The sequence below is a fragment of the Phyllostomus hastatus genome, unplaced genomic scaffold, assembly GCF_019186645.2.
Source record: "Phyllostomus hastatus isolate PE091 unplaced genomic scaffold, TTU_PhHast_1.1 phas_scaffold_755, whole genome shotgun sequence".
Lineage (NCBI taxonomy): Eukaryota > Metazoa > Chordata > Mammalia > Chiroptera > Phyllostomidae > Phyllostomus > Phyllostomus hastatus.
The window spans coordinates 4,376,017-4,395,512 of NW_025334039.1; the positions used below are offsets into that span (position 1 = coordinate 4,376,017).

Here is a 19,496-nt window from a genome sequence, read left to right on the forward strand (position 1 = left end):
AACCCAACGCTTTCTGGCTTTTTTTACTACTGTAAAAAATATCGAATGTTTTCGGGTGTCTAACTTTTGTTTCTGTGACCCGGCTTCCTGGAAGGCAGGTTCAGGGGTGAGCCGCTGTGTCTGTGGCACTTGGTGCCCACTATTCTGCAGGGTCGTGGCACTTCGTGGTGCCTCCAGGAGGGGGTGCTGGCTCCACCCCAGTGTAGCCTCACAAATGCTGAGATGGTGTTTGTTTATTTATTTATTTTTAGAGGGAGGAGAGGGGAAGGAGAAAGGGAATGAGAGAAACATCAGTGTGTGGTTGCCTTTTGCACGCCCCTAACTGGGGACCTGGCCTGCAACCCAGGCCTGTGCCCCGACTGGGAATCGAACTGGTGACCCTTTGGTTCTCAGGCTGGCACTCAGTCCACTGAGCCACACCAGCCAGGGCTACTTTGGTGTTTTCATTTGGACTTTTAAAAACTTGAGGTGGAACCTCATCTATGTGTTATTCTCTTTGTCACAAAAGTGGTTCTGACGGACCTGGCTGGCGTAGCTCAGTGGATTGAGCACAGGCTGCAAACCAAAGTGTCGCAGGTTCGATTCCCAGTCAGGGTACACGCCTGGGTTGCAGGCCATGGCCCCCAGCAACCGCACATTGATGTTTCTCTCTCTCTTTCTCCCTCCCTTCCCTCTCTAAAAATAAATAAAATATATTTTTAAAAAAAGTGGTTCTGACGTATAAACGGACATGTCTGGAAGCTGCACGCGCTTCCAGAACCGCCGTGTGCATTGGACAACCTGGGGTTTCCTCCCGCCTCCCAAACAGGTGAAGAGCGAAGTGGTGCGGGAGGTGGCGGCCGCCCGGCGGAAGCAGCACCTGTCCTCCCTGCAGTACTACTGCGCCCTCAACGCGCTACAGCACCGGAAGCGCGTGGCCATGATGGAGCCCATGCTAGGCTTTGCCCACGGACAGGTAAGACCCAGGCCAGCCGCGGGGGTGGCACAGCGTGCTGCTGAGGGAGCAGCACACACGCAGGACAGAGGGAAGCGTCGTCAGAAGAAGCAGCACAAGTGCGCAGCCTCCCGGGAAACTGTCCACGCTCAGCACTGGGAGAGCTTCCAGTCGGGCTGGGTCGGCGATAGCTGGACTTGTTAGGCTGTACGTACGTACGTACGTACGCACATGCAGGACATGACGGCCGTGACCCCATGCCTCCCGTGGGGAGGAGCTGGCGTGGCCCTGTCTCTCATCCGGGCGACAGGCAGGATGGCTCCCACTGTCTGAGAAGCAGCTGACAGTTCAGGTTGTAGAACCAGGCTCCCCAGCTCGGACTCCGCCCGGTCCTTGGCCACCCTGTGTGATGAAGTCACCCTCAGCGGGGCTGTTCTCGGGTGACACGTGGCTAAGGTGGACGCCCGCACCGTGGCTCGCCAGGAAGTGTTGCCAGCCCTTGGTGAAGTCGCTGCAGAGGATGCGTTAGGCTCCTCCCCCCGTTCAATGGTCCGGGACGTTCGTCTGCAGGGAGGCTGCAGCTTCAGGACAGGGCCTGGACCGCAGTGCCAGCCGGCCGGGGCGCAGTGAGTGGGGGTGCGAGAGGGGGGCGCCAGCCCTCACCCGCCACCCCGCCCTGCTCTCACCCCACTCATTGACTGCAGACCCCACTCCTGCTGGTGAGAAGCACACCCGGACCCTCTCTCAGTGACGGCCTAGGGACAGAAAGGGGCGCGAGGAAGCAAAATGTTGAGAAGGGAGAAGTCAGCAACTTTAAAAAAAAAGCTCACATGTGAGCACCTATTCTTTTTATAATACATTTTAAAAGTGCACATATTTTAAAATAAAATGCAGCATCACTTTCATTCAGGGAAGGAGAGGATTTTGAACATCCAAAAACCAGTTGTCTCTCATCTTAATATGGTTGTTACCTCCTTGATGAGGATGACAGCGGAGTCAGCTTATGCCTCCGATGGTAATATTTAAATGAAGCAATAAAACCTTTCTGTGCCACCCAAGCAAAGCTGGGTTGAGCCAACAACCAGCACCACCCAGCTGTGGGCCCCGGCCCTCAGCAGCTCCCTGGGGGCGGCCAGCTTGCTCACAAGGGACACTTGTGCCCACCCGTGTGTCCTCCCCGTCGCCCTCCTCCCTCCTTCCGTCCCGTGTCGCAGCTCTGCCCTGACGGCTGTCCCGGGCTGTTAGAGAATGCCAGTGCTCCCTCTGCCCTCAGGACACCCCCCTGTCCTCCCTGACTGATGGGCCTCGCCTCCGGGGCAGGAGTCCCTGCTCACCCGCAGAGGCTCAGGGCCAGGGAGGGTCCCGAGTTTGGCTTCTCGGGAAGGTGCACGGCTACCGGCCTGGGGCAGTGCTGGGAGCCTGGCTCCTTAGAGGAGGGGCCTTAGAAGATCTCAGGGGTGGGTTGGGTCCCAGCCGCTCTCACTGCTCCTGCCGAGGGCTGCCCTGCCCCTCCTCCCGAGCTTGCACCCTTAAGTGAACGCTGCTCCCCACGGGGGAGAAGAGGACACGGTAGGTGCGATGGTGCAAACCCGACCGCGCCTGGGAAAGCGGAACAGAGAGCGCCGGCATTGCTGGGCTGTGGCCGTGTCGTTGAGGATGGAGGATGTCACGTGTCATTTTTCGTGTGGAAAGTACCCAGATTTCAAGACACAAGCCCAAATAGCCCCTGACCCTCCGGGCTTTTTAATCCTTAGACCAGGTTGTTGTCTAACCCCATGAATCCTTGGGTGATTCGGAAGCAGCCCTTCTAATTTTTTTGTTTAATTCTTACCCAAGGATATATTTATTTTTTAGAGAGAGAGAGAGGAAGGGAGAATGAGGGAGAGAGAAACATCAGTGTGAGAGAGCATTGATTGGTTGCCACCCCGACCGGGGATTGAACCCGCAACCTTTTGGTGTGTGGGACGATGCTCCAGCCAACTGAGCCACCCCGCCAGGGCCCCGAGCAGCCCTTTTACGTCAGTGTTCATTGAGTGTCGCCTTTGTTAGCTGATGGTCACTGGACCGTGGTACTTAGCCCTGCTCACAAAGGCCCATGGACTGTGGTCTTTGGACCGTGTTCCTCTAAGTCAGACTTATCACCGTCCATGGGGGAGAGGATGCTGTTTGTCTGACCCCATTCCTGCCTTCCCTGGCCGCAGGCGAACAGGTCTCCCACCGCGTCCTGACCCAGTCCTCAGGCCTGCACACAGATGGGGTCTGTAGTCTGGGTACACCCTCACGAGAGCACATAGATGGGCTCCAGCGCAGTGTTCATGGGGCGAGTGGTCTGTGGCGTGGCCGCGGAGCCAGGATCTCACCCCTTCCTCCCACTCATTCATCGGGGGTTTTTGAGGGAGCACGTCGGCCCTGTCCTAGGAGCTCAGCACACGGTGAAGGAGCTGAGACATGGACTGGAGTGTGAACTCCAGGTTGTTCAGGGAGGGGCAGGAGAGGAAGAGCCACCGGGATGCCGTGTCCCTGGAAATGCGTAACGCCCACTTAACAGGCGTCCGTGGTGGGCGCTGCCAGGGTTCACAGTGTTCCCCGCTGTATGATTCGAAGATCGTGGGGCCAGAACATCTCCCTGTGTGCGCACTGCCTCGCATTGGGATAGTCCTGTCGTCATCTGTTTCTGTGCTGGGGAAACTCCGGGTGTGGTGTCCCTACTTCCCGGGACGCGGAACCGCTCTGACAGCACCTGCTGGTCTCCTCGGCGGGGTGCGAGGTCAAGGTCTGTGCCCCCACCCCAGGCAGGGCTGCTTCAGGTCAGACAGACAAGCTGGATGACACATGTCTGAGCCGTATGCCGTCCCTCCTTCGTGACGGAGGTCTGCAGCCGTGACCTCTCTGCAGACAGGCGTGTGAAAGGGGGTGGCAGTCATGCCAGTACTCACCTGGCCACAGAGAGAAATGGGAGCTCCAGCGTTTCAGGGCGGGGTGGTTGCAGATGTCAGTGAGGCACGGAGGTGGCCGTCCTCCCGTCCGTCCTGCACCCCTGTCCTCCCAGGTTTGTCAGGGGACCCGGCCATTCAGAAAGCCAGCGGCCGCAGTTGCGTTCCAGACCGTGTGGCCCTCGGGTCTGCTCAGGCGCTGTCCCCTGGGTGGAGCACACTTCATCACAGAACGTGGGAGGCAGGAGGGGCCTCGCTGCGTCCTGTACGTGCACAATCCCCTTTCGGTTGGTGTCGGGGCTGGGAGAGCCTTTTAAGGGTCTTCGGCCCAGTTTTCCCTCTGGAGTTTCGCAGCCGTGTCACCACCGTCCAGCCCATGGTTAGAGCTGCATGTGACTCGGTGAATGGCCGGTCAGGGGGCGGCCCTCCCCTCTCCGAGGCCACCTCCTGCCGCTCGTTTGCTTCTCGCTGGGGCTCTGCGTGTCACTTGTCACACACCGATGTAGCCCCTGGGGGTGCAGAGTGAAAAAGACCTCGTCCCCGCCCTCAGGAAACCCACTAAAATCCACCCAGGGAAAAAGGGCTGGTGATAAATATCAAAATTAATTATCTGCAGTAATTACTGACACACCTGGTATGTGGCAAGTTTTTAAACTTACGTAATTCCCGAGCCCTGCAGCCCTATGACAAGATAGCAGGCCTCACCGTCCACTCTCCACACGGGCGCGCCGGGCCTTGCGGGCGACTCAGCCGGCGGGACGGGGGCTCATGGGGCTGCCGCCGGAGCTGCGGGCGAGGAGGGGCCGGCCCATGTGCGCTGCCCCCTCACTGTCGGTCTCCCCACTCACAGACTCGTCGGCCCCCTTTCCCGGACCGTTCTCAGACTGTCGTAATTATGTCTTTCAGATTAACTTTTTTAAGAAGGGAGCAGAGATGTTTTCCAAAAGCATGGACAGCTTTTTATCCTCCGTCGCGGACATGGCTCAGAGGTAAAGCTGCACTCTGCGTGGGTCTTTGCGCCTTTGGCTTTCCCGCTGGCTCAGCCCCTCTGTGGGGTGGGGGGTGTGGGGCGTGGGGCAGGGGAGGGTCTGTCTGCTGCCTGAACGCAGACACAGTGCCCTCCTCTCAGCCGCCGGGCGTTTGGGAGAAGCAAGCGTGGTGAAAGAGGAGTGGTTTCCTCAGTTCCCACCCTGTGGGGAGCCCAGTGAGAGTCCCCCCACTGCGTGTAAAGCCTGTATGTCAGTGAAAGATTCAAGTGTCCACAGGGGTCCTTTCCTATTCAGTCCAGGTCCCCGTGCTTAGGGCCTTCCTTTGCTAATACTCAGGCTTCACAGGGCAGGAGCCTGCATCCGGCACAGACGTGCTGCGGGCGATGCAGAAGGGCGCTTGCTTTCCTCCGAGCTGCCGGGGTGGCAGGCAGGAGCGCTGCAGCCTTCCCCGCGCCCGGATCGCCACGCACCAGTGGTGGCAGGTGCACGGGCAGTGAGCCTTTTCCGAGTCAGCCGAACAAACTGCAGTGCAGTCTTGCAGCTGCTGCTTTTAAAACATGCATCATCTCTTCAGACTGCCCTTGCCCGCAGGTAACGGATGCGGCGGCAGCTTGGACCCCCATGTGCCCGGCATCAGCGTCGTGACCGTGAGCTGGGAGGGGCTCCCGGGCACCACCAGCACCAGGCTGCTCCCGTTAGGAAATAAGACGTGTGGTTCCTTGAGGACCTTGCATGGCTTCTGGGGGTACAGAACTATGTCTTTCTGTCTTGTCGGTACCAGCACCTGAGCACTTTTCCAGGGCAGAAAATCCTTACCTTTCGCCAGGTCCTCAAAGACTTTTATCACCCACGGAAGCTTAAGAACCATCCTAGGCGGTTTTGTAAACCCCTGGCTCTCTCCCTCCTCACTCCCCTCATGCCGCTTAACTGCTTTCCTCATACTCCATTCTGTTAGCCTTGGCGGTGACAAGCGGGTGTAGCTAAGGAGGTTTGTTCTCCAGCTGGGCTGTCCTGAGGCCGCCAGTCCCGGAGTCCCCAGTCATTTCCTTCAAATGTCAAAATTGCCCAAACTCCCTCACATGACTGCTTGTACCCGCCGCGTTAAACGGGGCGCAGGCGGCGGGCAGTGTGCACCTCCGACGGGACAGCGTGGAGTGGGCGGGCCCCGCCGGGAGAACGTCCTCGGGGGCCCACGCGGTGAGACCCTGCCCACGTTTGCAATTCCGTCTCGCGTCCCTCAGCGCAGTGCAGAAGCGGGACACGCCTCTGAAGCTGCTTTCCCAGATGGGCGGGCCGTGGTGGCGGGCTGTGTCCAGGCCTTTGTAACCGAGCCTGCCACCACGGGCAGGGCACTCGTGTGGCTTTCTTAGAAGGAACAGCATCGCCCTGGCTTGGTCGTTGCACTTGCACCGCTCCTGGTCGTTTCCCATCTCCACTGGCCCTCTCCCGGTCCCCGCCTAAACTGAGGTGGGGGCAGGAGGGGCCCCTCTTTCCTTCTCGCCTTTCCGGCACTTGCACAGGCCGCCTGCCCGTGCCGTCCCTGAGAACGGGCTCATCAAAGCTCTTCTCCTGAAATTCGTATCAACAGTCCTGAGCATGGATCCCACTGTCGGCAGAGGCTCCGGTTTGCTTGGCTCAGGCATGGCTCTTGGTGTTCCTTAGGTTGTTTTAAAAAGAGGTCACGTGAACACTTTGGGTCACGCGACCTTGAGTCCCTGATCTCCAGCTTCCGGGGCCCACGTGAGAGGCGCCCACGTGAGAGGCGGAGAGCCGCGGCTCCTTTGGGAGACAGGGCACCGTGGGGGCTGCGCTGCCTTCTGCCGCCCGCCCCGCCGTGCTGGGCTGGCCCGTGTGGAAGTCACTGACCTCCTCCTCCTTTCTGTCCTAAGCATTCAGGCGGAGCTGGAAGCTGAAGCCGAAAAGATGCGGGTGTCCCAGCAAGAACTCCTCTCTGTCGACGAATCCGTTTACACCCCAGATGCCGACGTGGCTGCACCCCAGATCAACAGGACCCTCATCCAGAAGGCCGGTTACCTGAACCTTAGAAAGTGAGGGTGCCGGTGCCGCCCGCCCCTGGGGTGGCTGAAGCGCCCGTGCCAGGGCGGGGTGGGCGAGGCTGGGGAGGAACTCCCACCCTATCGCCCCCTGGGTCCCAGGTCCCAGATGCCCGCAAGATGTGCTTGACTCAGTCGTGGGAGTAAGGACTGGGCGTGGGGACTCCCAAGACCCCACGGGCCACCTGGTCCCTGCCCACCGTGGCCAGTTGCAGACAGACTGCTCTTGACTCTCATCATCCTGGACCTTTGAGAGTTAGCCCACCCTCCCCGCCCCCCAGGCCCCTGACCGGGGGAGAGACCTCCCACTGAGGCAGAGGCTGAGGGCCCGAAGCTTCCGGTCATCTCAGTGCATCTAGGCCGAGTCACACACTTAGCACTCCGGTTGCTAAATGTCCACTTGGAATTGGAGGGACGGTCGGGTTTCACTGCATCGAAGAGCAGAGAGAGGCTGTCGGCAGGTGTGGGGAAGACAGACCTTGGTAACAGATTCCGTGGGTGAGTGGGTGGGGCCTCGGCTGCTGCGTCTGTAAAATAGAGCTGATAATTGAGCTCTATTTTTGAGGTTGCGTAAAGTTGTTACAAGTCGCTGCTCAGTAAATGCTGGGTCAGCCAGTGCAGTCGATGTCCCCGCCTGGCGGAGGGCCTGTGGAGAGGAGCCTCCGGCTGCCCTCTTTGAGGAAGATCCTTAGAGGTCTGTGAGCTGCTTGATCGCAGGCCAGGTGTCCCCTTTAATTCTGCACAGATAGAAAACTCCAGAAGGTCCTGGTGCTCTCTGCCAGGAACTGGATTTCCCTCTTATAAACAGCCCACAAAACAAGAACACCATCCGGTTGGAACAAAACCGGATCCAGTAAAAGCCCCCACGATTCTGGTGGGTGTGCTGTGGGCGCTGGTGACCCTGGTGACTAGGTAGATACCGAGCAGTCCAGCTCCTTGTCTCCGAGAAAGGACTTCCCAGGTTTTATTCAGTTCCTCAGGATGACGGACTAGTTCTGTCCCGGGTACCGGGTGTAGCGGCCAGTGTGGCTGCAGGCAGGCGCATCCCGCCCACTCGTGGAGTTGGCCCTGGGACTGGCATCCCCGTGGGAGCCGGGCCATAACCTCCCAGATCCTTTGGGCTCAGTTGCACCTTTTCTGCTGCTCCTCAGACTTGAATTATTTTCAAGGCAGACTTCTTCCAGGTGCTGCTTATGCTTTAGTGCTAATGGGCTTTCAACCACCATCCTTACAGCAAAACAGGGCTGGTCACCACCACCTGGGAGAGGCTCTACTTCTTCACCCAAGGCGGGAACCTCATGTGTCAGCCCAGGGGAGCCGTGGCCGGAGGCTTGATCCAGGACCTGGACAACTGCTCTGTGATGGCGGTGGACTGCGAAGACCGACGCTACTGCTTCCAGATCACCACTCCCAACGGGAAATCGTACGTCACGTGGGTTTACGTGGGTTTATGTGGGTGGAGGACGAGGGGTGACCCCGCCCCTGCCAGGCCTCCCAGCCTGTTCCCCCAGGGGAGCGGCCGGTTCTGGGAAGACGGTTTTATGTTCTCTTGACGTGGGCGCACGTGACCTGTGTGGGGCCCAACCTGCCTTTTGTGGGGGGCCCAGTGCAGCGGCTTTGTCTGGGGCTTAGGGAAGACGTGACCCGCATGTAAGATGGCGAAGGGGGTGGCCGTGTGTTGGCACAGACCCTCAGGCGGGGAAGGCTGTGGCTACGCCTCGCCTGTGCCCGGGCAGAGCACTTGGGTTTGTATCACGGTGGGGCAAGGACGGGAAGGAGAGTCGGTATGGAAGGAGGATCTGCCCGAGGGGTCAGCTTTTCCAGTTGCAGGAGTGTCGTTCCTTGGCGTGCTGTCCCACCCGTCACGGCCCAGAAGGGTCCTGCTTTCAAAACGGCAGCCCGGTGGCCATTCACAGTCCACCCGACCCCGGTGGGAGCCGCTGCCCCTTAGAGCGGGGACTCGCAGCTGTGCTCCAGGGCGGTCAGAGCCCCGAGAGGCGGGAGGTGCGTTTGCTGGGGTTCCGCGTTGAGGTTTGAGCACTAGCTTGTTCGCGAGGGGGCGGCACTGCTGGCCCAGTGGTGACCGTCTCCTCCCCCGGACCGGCCGAGCACCTTCCTCCCTGGGGGGCGAGGAATGACCTGGGAATGAAGGTGCCCGCGTTCCAGCCGTGGTCCATGGTCCGAGGCAGGTACCTAAGTCCTCTGGGCCCCAGTTTCCTCAGACGTGAAGTAGGGGTACGATCCTTGCTCCCTGCCTCCCCGGATGAGGCGTGGAGCAGAGGAGCTGGTGGACGGACGTGCAGTCCCTGCAGAGTGAGCCTTCTCAGGGCAGGGCAGGGCAGCGCTGCCTGTCTGTTCCCTGGGCAGTGTTCTCTCCGTTCAGGGGAGGGGGGAAATTCCTGCTCTGGGCGGGGTCGGGAGCAGTGGCTGGCCCAGAGCCCAGGTTGCCTGGGATCATCTAAGGGGTGGGGGCGGGGCAGGGGGACAGGGCAGGAGGATGGTCAACACTGTAGTGAGAATCGCAGACCTGGGCCAGTGGGTCTGAGCCCGGCCTGCCCGCTCTGTAGATGAGAGCGCTGAGGCCGGGGAGAGGAAGCGTCTGTCCGTGACACAGTGAGAGCCGCAGAGCCCGAGCCAGAGCCCCGGTCTCTCTCCTTCCCACTCTGCGGCCCTCCGGGCCCCTTCCCTTCGGGCCCCAGCGGAGTCGTCTCCGCAGCACACTCCTCGGTCACCGCGATCTGGGAAGCACTTACGTACATGCTCTTTATTTCAGGGGGATAATCCTCCAGGCGGAAAGCAGAAAGGAGAACGAAGAGGTAAAGGTTTTGTTTGTGTCGCTGCCTTCCCAGTACGGTGGGGCTCTGGGAGTCAGCGTGTCTCTTCCTGTCCCCTCAGTGGATCTGTGCGGTGAACAACATCTCCAGGCAGATCTACCTGACCGACAACCCCGAGGTAACGAGCGGCCGCCTTCCCCGCTCCTGCTCCTCACCCCGTTCTCGGTCTCAGAGCTGAGCGCCCGCCTCCCGGGACTGAGCCTGTCTTCCTGTGGATTTTTAGGCAGTCGCCATCAAGTTGAATGAGACGGCTCTCCAAGCAGTGACTCCCATTACAAGTTTCAGGAAAAAACAAGAGAGCCCGTGCCCCAGGTAACTCAAGGACAAAGGCAGGCTGGCTTTTGTGGAGCCAAACTGGAGTTAGGAATTTGACCCAAGTTGTCACTTCATCCCCACAAGCACCGGGGGTCGGGGGGATGTGCAGCCCAGTTCTGCAAAAGCAGCAACTGGCTGGGAATGGGCAGGAAAGGCTAAACACGTCCTGCATTCACAGCTCAGAGGAGGGGCGGCCCCGAGAGGCAGGCCTGGCGGAAACCACGAAACCACGCAGGCCTCCGCAGCCCCGACCGTGCTGCTGCAGCCCGAGCACGGAGCACGTGGGACTTGCGATGGAGGGCCCTGCTGGTGGGCGGAGGTGGGGGGTGTTCCCCATCCCGTTTCCTAGCCCCACTGACAGAGTTATGGCACCAAAACACACATTTTAAAAAAATAAGGAACAAAACCACCTTATATATGTCCATGTTACTGCCCAGGCACATACATCGGTATCTTCACGTGTGCATTTACTTTGCCTTTTCACACACAGGTTTTTCACATTTTTACATTTTTGTTGCCCCTTTTAAAACTACACACTATTCTATCACCTATTATTAACCACTGAATGTTCAGGTTGCTGCCCCTCCCACGTTTGCTGTCTTCATTTGTAGGGAGCACTCTCACGCACGTAGCTACAGTCTTCTCTCGTCCCGAATGCTGCCTCAGGATTCGTTCCCGGGGTCCCACCTTTTTGTCTGTGGGGGTTTCCATTGGGTTACGTAATAGAGAGCTGTCTGATCTGTCGTGGTGCCGAAGGGTAAATTGGAGTTGATGGTACTGGTATCCACTTTCCAGTGGCCTGGTAGAAGGATCCCCACTAAGTGTCTCCCAGATACTACCAACTCCAGGAGGGGCAGGACAGTAACTCCCAGGGTCTCAGTGCTGTGCGGCGTGGGGCCGGTGTTCCCACGTGCCCATGACACGGAGGCCAAGGTTAGGCCAGAGAATAGGTTTGAGTCCGACTGTGACAGAATGAGGTGCCCTGCGTAGGCGCGGTAGGCGGTGGAGCAGCACCGAAGGCTCTGGGAACAGGGGCGGCGGTCAGGACCAGTAGAGCTCGGGGGGCACGCAGAGGTGCAAGGCTGTCCCTGGGACTCAGAAGAACCGCAGGGGTGCCGAGGAAGGAGAGGGTCCGCCAGGCTTGAAGGTCTAGTGCGTGAATAGGAATTGGAGCTGGTGTCTGCAGGCCGAGACAGGTGTCGCGTGATCGGGATGGAGACGGAAGGGCGGAAGAGCACGCGGCGTGCTTGGGTGGCGCAGCTCTGGAGCGGGGTGCGGTGAGGGGGTGCGGGAGGCGGCGCTCAGGAGGTAGAGGTGAGCGCCAGGTTGTGGCTGAATGCTAAACCAAGAAATATTCACTCAGCTAACTTTTTTGATTGCCTGATAGGTACCAAATAATAAATATGATTTAATTATAGCTCTGTCCTCAAAAAACCTGTCTCACAGGGAGAAAGATATTTGGGTTGGCCAAAAAGTCCGTTATGTTCTTTCCGTGAATTAGAAGACACATTTTTTCATGTTCACCAATAACTTTGTTGATTAGGATATTCTGAGTATGTCGGCTATCCCCCCACTACTGGCTTCTAGTGGGTAGAGGCCAGGGGTGCTGCTCCACATTAGCCAATGCGTGAGACAGCCCCGCAGCAAAGGACTGTTTGGCCAAAATGTCAGTAGTACCAAGAAACTTCACAGACCACTTGTGATGCATTCGATCTGTCACAGATCCGTCACGGCACCTTCTCTATACGCTGCAAAAACCTTTGTGTTTCAGTTGGTTTTTACCTTTCTTGAAATAACAAAGCATAATAATGCCAAAAATGTTGCATGTCTTCTTCCATCTTCAATATTAAAATGGACAAAAATTCACCAACTTTGATGTTTTTTTTTGTTTGTTTTTAAAGATTTTTTATTTATTTATTTTTTAGGGAGGGAGGGGGGGGAGAGAGAGAGAGAGAGAGAGAGAGAAACATCAATGTGTGATTGCTGGGGGTTATGGCCTGCAACCCAGGAATGTACCCTGGCTGGGAATCGAACCTGGGACACTTTGGTTCCCAGCCCGCGCTCAATCCACTAAGCTACGCCAGCCAGGGCTTGATGTTTTTTTAATGCACACTGATACGACAGCTGTCACAGTACCGTCTAACACGTTAACTTCTAACGAAGACACCTAAGCACGATTAGAGCCATCGTACAGAAAAAATGTAGCAGACTTTTTGGCCAACACAATGCAAACAGAAGGCCAGTCGATAGTGGTAAGCAGTACAAGCGTGTGGAGCGCTCTGCAGCAGGGCTGCCTGTAGGCAGTGGGTGATCTGAAGCGTTGCAACCGTGGAATGACGTCTTACGGAGATTTACTTGTAGAATGGTTTGAAGGTCTGACTGAAACCTCCTCCCTGGCCTCCATCAGACTCAGCATGTATTCTTTTGATTGTAAGGACATATGATTGAAAAGGATTTGTTTTTCTCCCTCCTATCTTGTACGGTAATCTAGCCAGACCCTGGAAAATTCAGAGATGCAAAATGACGACACCGTTCCCAAAGCGACAGCCAGCGCACCGGAAGCCGGAGAACTGATTGCACCTGGAACACCCATTCAGTTTGACATTGTGCTTCCTGCTACAGAGTTCCTTGATCAGAACCGAGGGAGCAGGTATGGGCTACGGGAGTTCCTCCGGAAGAAATGAAAATAAATTGGACATTTCTTGTGTCCCCCCACCCCCCTCCAATGCATCCTGACTTAGAGGTCAAGTGCTGAGGGTCCTTTTAGCTGAAGCTGTCATGATCGTTTGACTCTGGCCATTCCCTTAGGCGTACCAACCCTTTCGGCGAGACTGAGGACGACACATTCCCCGAAGCAGAAGGTAAGTGGTTGGCTTGGTGCACTGCTTCTTTCCCCGGCACAGAATGACGAGGGCCATTGAAACACCTGGGACATCAGGTTCTAGAGAGCAGTGACTTGAAATATGGGTTGAGTTTCTCTGAAAACTGATTAGGATCCGTGCAGTTAGGTCTTGGATGAAAACTGAGGGGAAGCTGACGGATTTCGCACAGCTGCTGCACCGCTGGCCACATTCACACCTTTCTGTGGCTGCTGCTTAGAAAGTGGCCGGATCCCAATCTGGTGTCACATTATTACAGAACAAACTCAGGGGATAAAATCACATTAAACGCAGCCTGGGTGAGTCATAAATGTGCTATTTGATTTTAGAAGACCAAAAGCACAAATAACTCATTCTTGAATTTGAAGGCCATTTGAATGTTATTTGAATTCATGTTTCTGTTCGATTTACACTCTCACATTACATCAGAACATATCTGGTTGAGCTGCCCATAACCCTTTGCTCCACAGCGGACGGGAGCCCCCAGCCAAGGCAGGGGCTGGCAAAACCACACTGTAGCCCAGCTGCATGATTGGAGCCGAGTTAGGAAAATGTGACTGACATGTCATATGCATGGAGTCATTTCCCATTTAGAATGAAATGCTAGTTATTTACATGTGAACGGAGGGCCTGAGAAATGGCACTCCTTACATCAAGCTTCAGGCAAAAAGAAAAAATGTTGCCTCAAATCGGACTCCCCACTTACATCTAGCTGACGGCTCACACAGACCAGTTTGTAAACAGTCTAGACAAAAACTTTCAAACCTATAAAAACGCTTCATGTGGGAAACATTTATGATTTGTCCATTGTATTCAACTTTTAACTCAACTTATTTTCAGGGGCTAGGATACTAATGGGAGGGCAAATGAACAAAAAGGCTTCCTTAAAATGGTAGGTAAATGCATTATTCTTATAGAAAAAGATGCTTTAAGCATTCTTCACGGTCTGCAGTTCGGCTGCCATAATTCATTTCGGTCAGGTTGTACGCCACGACCAGGAAGCCAGTACAGGACATGCAATAGAATCAGATAAGCAAACTTAGTTTGAGATCTCCATTAGTTTATGGAGTGTAACATCACTGCCCTTTGATCATAAGAAAGACCCAACATCAGGTCTTATTGTCTTCAAATAAGCCTTCTTTTATAAGAGGACTTAATCAGTGGGCCAAAGTAAGGAGTTTTCTGTTTTCCAGTGGGAAAACTGTTTTCAGAGGAAAGGTACAATGCATATGCTGCCACCTGCACGCAGTCACCTAGCTTTAGTGCAGGAGGATGCGTAGCTGGCACTGCTGAAAGTGGGGCTTCTCTGGTCCAGGAAAGCAGTCCCACACAAGCAAGACACAGACAGCGGGAGAGGCAGAGCTTTGGCAGAGTGTGTGCATTTGTGAAAGCGGAGTATTGGAGTCGGGCAGAAGGCCAACCAAACCTGAGGTCTTAGTTCTCGGGACCATCACGTAGGACGCGGGTGCAGGGCATCCACCGGCAGGATGTGATCCTGAGCAGAAAACGCTGTCTTGCAGATTCTCTTTTGCAACAGATGTTCCTGGTTCGGTTTCTGGGATCGATGGCAGTTAAAACAGACCACACCACCGAAGTGATTTACGAAGCGATGCGACAAGTGTTGGCGGCACGGGCTATTCATAACATCTTCCGTATGACGGAGTCCCATCTGATGGTCACCAGTCAGGCTCTGAGGTGCATTCGGTTTCGCTGTCCGACTTTCTCACGGCTTCATCTGGTTCCTATTTCAGGGCACACTGACCCGCCGAGGATGTTCACAACTAGGATATTCATTTGGATTAAGTGAAGATGCTACTCTGGTTTCTGCTCTGTTCCTCTTGCTTCTGTTTTGTGAGCTGTACTGGATGGCATATGCTCCCTTAGCGATATCTTGAGGGATTTAGTGGCAAGTGAACCCTATTGTTCGCGAGGTGGCCGTCATTCAAGAGTTAGTCTCAGGGCTTGAAAATGGAAGGTGGATTTTTTTTGTCATTTCTCAGTACTATTTATAAAAATTAACAATGAATACAGGACATGAACCCGCCTGAGATAACGAAACCACCACAGAGAAAATATGATCAGTATTAGTAGGGCTTAAAGTCAAGAAGCCAAGCCACTTACAATGTATTGGAGGTTCAGGCGGTAGGATCTACGGTAACCGACTCTCGGGCCACAGTCTGCACAGGCTCTTATAGAGAAGAGCTGCCCTAGGCAGGACTTGAGCTCCTCACGGCGCCTGAAGCGTAACCGGTCTGAACTGAGAAGTGCTGTGAATGTAAAATTCTGAGATCTCGTCCTGCCCCTGATACATGCAAAGTACCTCAATAATTTTTATGTGAATAACATGTCTTTTAGGTTTATTGAATAAATTTCATCTGCTTTTTTAGATGTAACTGGAAATGTAGCATTTTTTAAATGTAGCTAGGAAATTTTATGTATGAGGCTTACATTCTGTTTCTATAGCATAGCAGCACTGCATTGGAGCCAAAATGTCCAGGTTCATTCCTGGCTTTGGCATTTATTAGTTGTATGACCTTCCTGGGCAAGTTATTTAACCCCTGTGCCTTGGTTTCTTCAGCTATCAAATGAAAAGTAACTATCTACACCCCCTAGTGTTGTCGTGAGGAACAGATGAGTTAATACATGTACAAACAACATTTACAACCGTGACCAGCACATAGAAAGTGTTTGATAAATGTTAGCTTCAAAAAAGTTAACCAGGTCTTGGGCAAAAACTAGAATATCATTTCTTCCATTCATTATATCAGTTCTTTTCATTTGTTATGAACCTTATACTAAGAATTGGGTTCTTATGACTAAACCCTTGTATTGATTACAGCTTTTCTCCAAGTGTGTCCTGGATCTTCCATAGGCATTGGCTCACTGTCCTCGTAATCGTCATCAAAAGCATCAGAGTAAATGCATGTGAGCGCACAGAAAAACCATAGCAATCAGAGAACGCTATCAGAAAGAAAAGTGCAAAGACAACCCACAAACTCAGGTTTATCCACCATTTGTGATACAGTGTCTCTTAAAATTTCAGGTTAATAGATCCTCAGACTCAAGTATCCAGAGCCAATGTAAGTACATGCCGCCTTTGGTGATTGCTCCTTCTTTCATCTCTATAACCACCTCAAACAGATTTAAATGACTGTCACCAGTGCACTTACGGTCGTGACTTTTTCCATGGAGAATGACCTTGTCTGTTAACTCCAGTGTGTTGTGTGATATTAAGTCTCTTCCTGTTTCTTCCAGTTTGAGCTTAACAGTGTCACCCAGTTCGCTGCTCATCAGGAAAACAAGAGACTGGTGGGCTTCGTGGTCCGCCTGCCTGAATCCACGGGCGGAGAGTCCCTGAGCACATACGTTTTTGAAAGCAACTCAGAAGGCGAAAAGGTCTTATTTTTTTCACCTTAAGATTCTTAATTTAAAAAACAGAGAGATTTAAAATTTTTTTTGCACTCCCCTCCCCCACATATAGTTGCCTATTATGCAAGTCCCCATTGGGAACTTTCAGTAATATACCTCCTAGGAAGGGCCCACTAAAATAAAACTGCCTAGAAGTAAAATTTCCCTGTGGGAAATATGTATTAACCAGAATAGGTTGAATGATGAACTTTCACGGTGAGACATAATTGTAGAGCTATCAGTAAATGTTAAAAGCAGTTCTCCTCAAAGCGAGTTATAGCAGAGAAAATCTGATCTCAGAGAGCACACCAAGGACGCAGACACCACATACATCTAAACTGTTCTCTTGTTTAGTACGAACTGACTGCACTCACTACTCAGAAGCAATCAACACCAACCAGCCCTTCTTCCAGCAAGGGCCCCTTTGCCACTGCGTGTGTGGACATGCAGGGCTGAGTACCGTCAGGAGAAAGGGAGCAAGCGTCCCACTGAGGACTCTCAGACGCTGCAGTCACTTCCCTTTCCCCTTGCGGGGCGGGGAGGGGGGTGTTGCACACACGGGGGCAACAGGCAACCAGGACAGGTGGGCACTCACGTTCAGAGCCCTGTGTGATGCGTCTCCTCCAGCCACGTCCCCATGGTGACGTGAGTGGACAGTGACCTTGTATTTCCATCATCACATTTTTTTCCTAAAATTCTTTATCCTTTGGTAATACCTTTACCAAACACCACTTTTCTCATCTTTTACAGATATGTTATGCTATTAATTTGGGAAAAGAAATCATTGAGGTTCAAAAGGTAAGGTCACTTTAATGCTCATTTAGCAGCTACTTAAAAGATAACGACACACGTTAGTATTTTTCTCCAAAAGAAACGACGCTCACTAGGCAGTGCGGCCGAGTTGGGGGTTTCCTAAGCGTCTAACCACATCTCTGATCAGCTAGTTCCCACAGTCACTGGTAACGCATGTGCAGCTCTTAAAAACGTCACTGCTGTAGCCCGTTTCTTTCTCACTTGCTGCTGTCGCCGAGATTTCCTGTCTTTCAAATTAGGATGGCGCAAACTCAGGCACCTGCCGTGTTCCTCAGGGTGGTCCCAGGCCTAGCACGCGTCACCCAGAAACTTCCTAGAAACGTTGAGCAGCTTACAATCCTCCCCTCACCCACCAGGTCTTTGAGCCAAGTTTGTTAAGAAATCCCCCGGAATGAAGCAGTGAGCAAGACCGATGCGGTTCCTGCCCTGGGGGAGGGGGTGCTGCTGCTGAGTTCAGCCTCGTCCAGGAGGACTTTCTGCAGTAACAGAAAATATGCAGACTGAGCGTGGCTAGTGTGGCTGAGGAACTGGATTTTTAAGTCTTATTTAAATTTGAATACTAACGTGTGGCTAGGGAGAACCGTGGTAGTGTGGTTCTGATCCTCTAGTGCAGACGAGGACTAACACCGACAATACATCAAGTGACAAGCAGTGCAAGTTAGTGTTTTACAGACTAGATCGGGGCTGGCAGGCCTTTCCTGTGAAGTGCCAGATGGTACACCTTTTGGGCTTGTCATTGCCGTCTCGCTGACTCAACTCTGCTGCTGTAACACAAAAACAGCCACAGATATAGTACAGAAATACATGGGCATGGCTGTGTTCCGATTAAACATTTACACAGACACAAGTGGTGAGCCAAACAGCCATGGTTTGCAAACCTTCACTACAGACTAAGAGAAGACAAAAGGTGTGCTGTGAGGGAACTCCTTTGCACTCTTTCTGGGAAAATGATGATGATCTGTGTATACAGTGATACTCTGGCTGAGAGGAAAACCCACGCCTAGATTCTAGAAGTAACACAATTGAGTTTTTTTTCAGAGAAGCAAGAAGACTCACCTGGAGGCACACATAGACAAGTAAGAAGGAATGAGGCTAGAGGACAGAACATAATGAAAGCCGAGCCAAAGGGGTTTTAAGTGCATTTTAAGCGTTTTCTTTTCTCCTTCTTAAACTCCCATAACCTCAGGATCCGGAAGCATTGGCTAAGTTAATGCTGTCCATACCACTAACCAATGACGGAAAGTATGTACTATTAACCGATCAACCAGATGACAGTGACGGCATTCCAAGTGAAAACAGAGGCGCAGAATCTGAAGCGTAACTCTTGTGCCTTTGGGGGAAGCGCACCCAGGAAGGACAGCTACCTTCTTAAAAGGGTCTCCAACTTCTCCGACACACGGGCGCACGGCCTGGTTTCAGAATGCTGACAGTCGCTCACGGCATCGCTCGCTCTCGTGCCTCGGTACCGAGACTTGGGGGGGAACAGTGAGAAATGGTTGAAAGCATTCCTAGCCATTTACAAATGTTATTTTAGGTGCTTTGTGGTAAGTCCTTTTCTTAGATTGTTTATTCAGTGTGCAGAATGAAAGTTACGAGAAAATGCAATGTTCACTTTATTTGAATTTCATCTCTTCAGTTTCCAGTATCCTTTTTTAAAAATAGCAAAAGCCTAGATTTACAATTTGATAAACACTAAATATTTCCTATTAATATAATCTATTTTTGTATTTTACTTAATGAGCTTTAAGTGCCTGTCGTTTTGAAAACCGTGTATTTATAATCAAGCTTGTCTCATAATTGGACCTACCAGCATTAATTTGGGCAGTCAGGTGACAAGCCTGCTTTGAGGCCCAAGCACTAGCAAAAACGCAAGTGTAGTTCTGATAACTGTTCACGCATCGTGCAGTAGAACGACCAGCAGATAGATGAGTACCATGAGAGAGGTCCAGCTTCACAGTGGACCCGCAGTGAACCAGCATTCCGAAGCTCGTGGACCTGTAGGTAGTACCGTTTTTAGTAGCAGGTCTCCGCGGACGGGGTGCAGTTCTGCCAGGTCCTCTTTCTTCTGAGCCAGACCGTCCTCAAGGAAGGAACCAATTAATTTTAAAACTCACTTGAACATTCAGCTGGTGGTGGGGCTTGGTATCAAGTTCCTACTTCCACGCTGGCTGGCACCCCAGCAAACTCCACTCTCCCCTCTGATACATGAAATAAGTACAGTGACCTTGAATTGGTACAGTGTATTTAATTATAACCAAGTTCAACAGAATGTCATTGTCTTTGTAATAAATTAACCTAGCAGTAAATGCTAGCAAATAAAACCTATCATTGTGTTTC

At 53.3% G+C, this 19,496-nt stretch overlaps 1 protein-coding gene across 2 annotated transcripts in view; it reads left to right on the top strand.

The window, feature by feature from the left end:
- Positions 1 to 19,496, top strand: part of APPL2 (adaptor protein, phosphotyrosine interacting with PH domain and leucine zipper 2) — a 41,985-nt gene extending 22,489 nt beyond the window's left edge. The window contains exons 8-21 of one of the 2 annotated variants that reach the window (XM_045826437.1): positions 809 to 955; positions 4,774 to 4,856; positions 6,746 to 6,904; positions 8,145 to 8,333; positions 9,684 to 9,726; positions 9,806 to 9,862; positions 9,968 to 10,056; positions 12,551 to 12,709; positions 12,868 to 12,920; positions 14,459 to 14,633; positions 15,982 to 16,018; positions 16,194 to 16,334; positions 17,097 to 17,144; positions 18,346 to 19,496. In XM_045826437.1, coding sequence (XP_045682393.1) covers positions 809 to 955; positions 4,774 to 4,856; positions 6,746 to 6,904; positions 8,145 to 8,333; positions 9,684 to 9,726; positions 9,806 to 9,862; positions 9,968 to 10,056; positions 12,551 to 12,709; positions 12,868 to 12,920; positions 14,459 to 14,633; positions 15,982 to 16,018; positions 16,194 to 16,334; positions 17,097 to 17,144; positions 18,346 to 18,480 — 1,515 coding nt within the window. In that variant the 3' untranslated portion in view covers positions 18,481 to 19,496. Of the gene's footprint in view, positions 1 to 808; positions 956 to 4,773; positions 4,857 to 6,745; positions 6,905 to 8,144; positions 8,334 to 9,683; positions 9,727 to 9,805; positions 9,863 to 9,967; positions 10,057 to 12,550; positions 12,710 to 12,867; positions 12,921 to 14,458; positions 14,634 to 15,981; positions 16,019 to 16,193; positions 16,335 to 17,096; positions 17,145 to 18,197; positions 18,312 to 18,345 lie in introns of those variants that run through there. The other variant, XM_045826438.1, reaches the window with a different exon arrangement.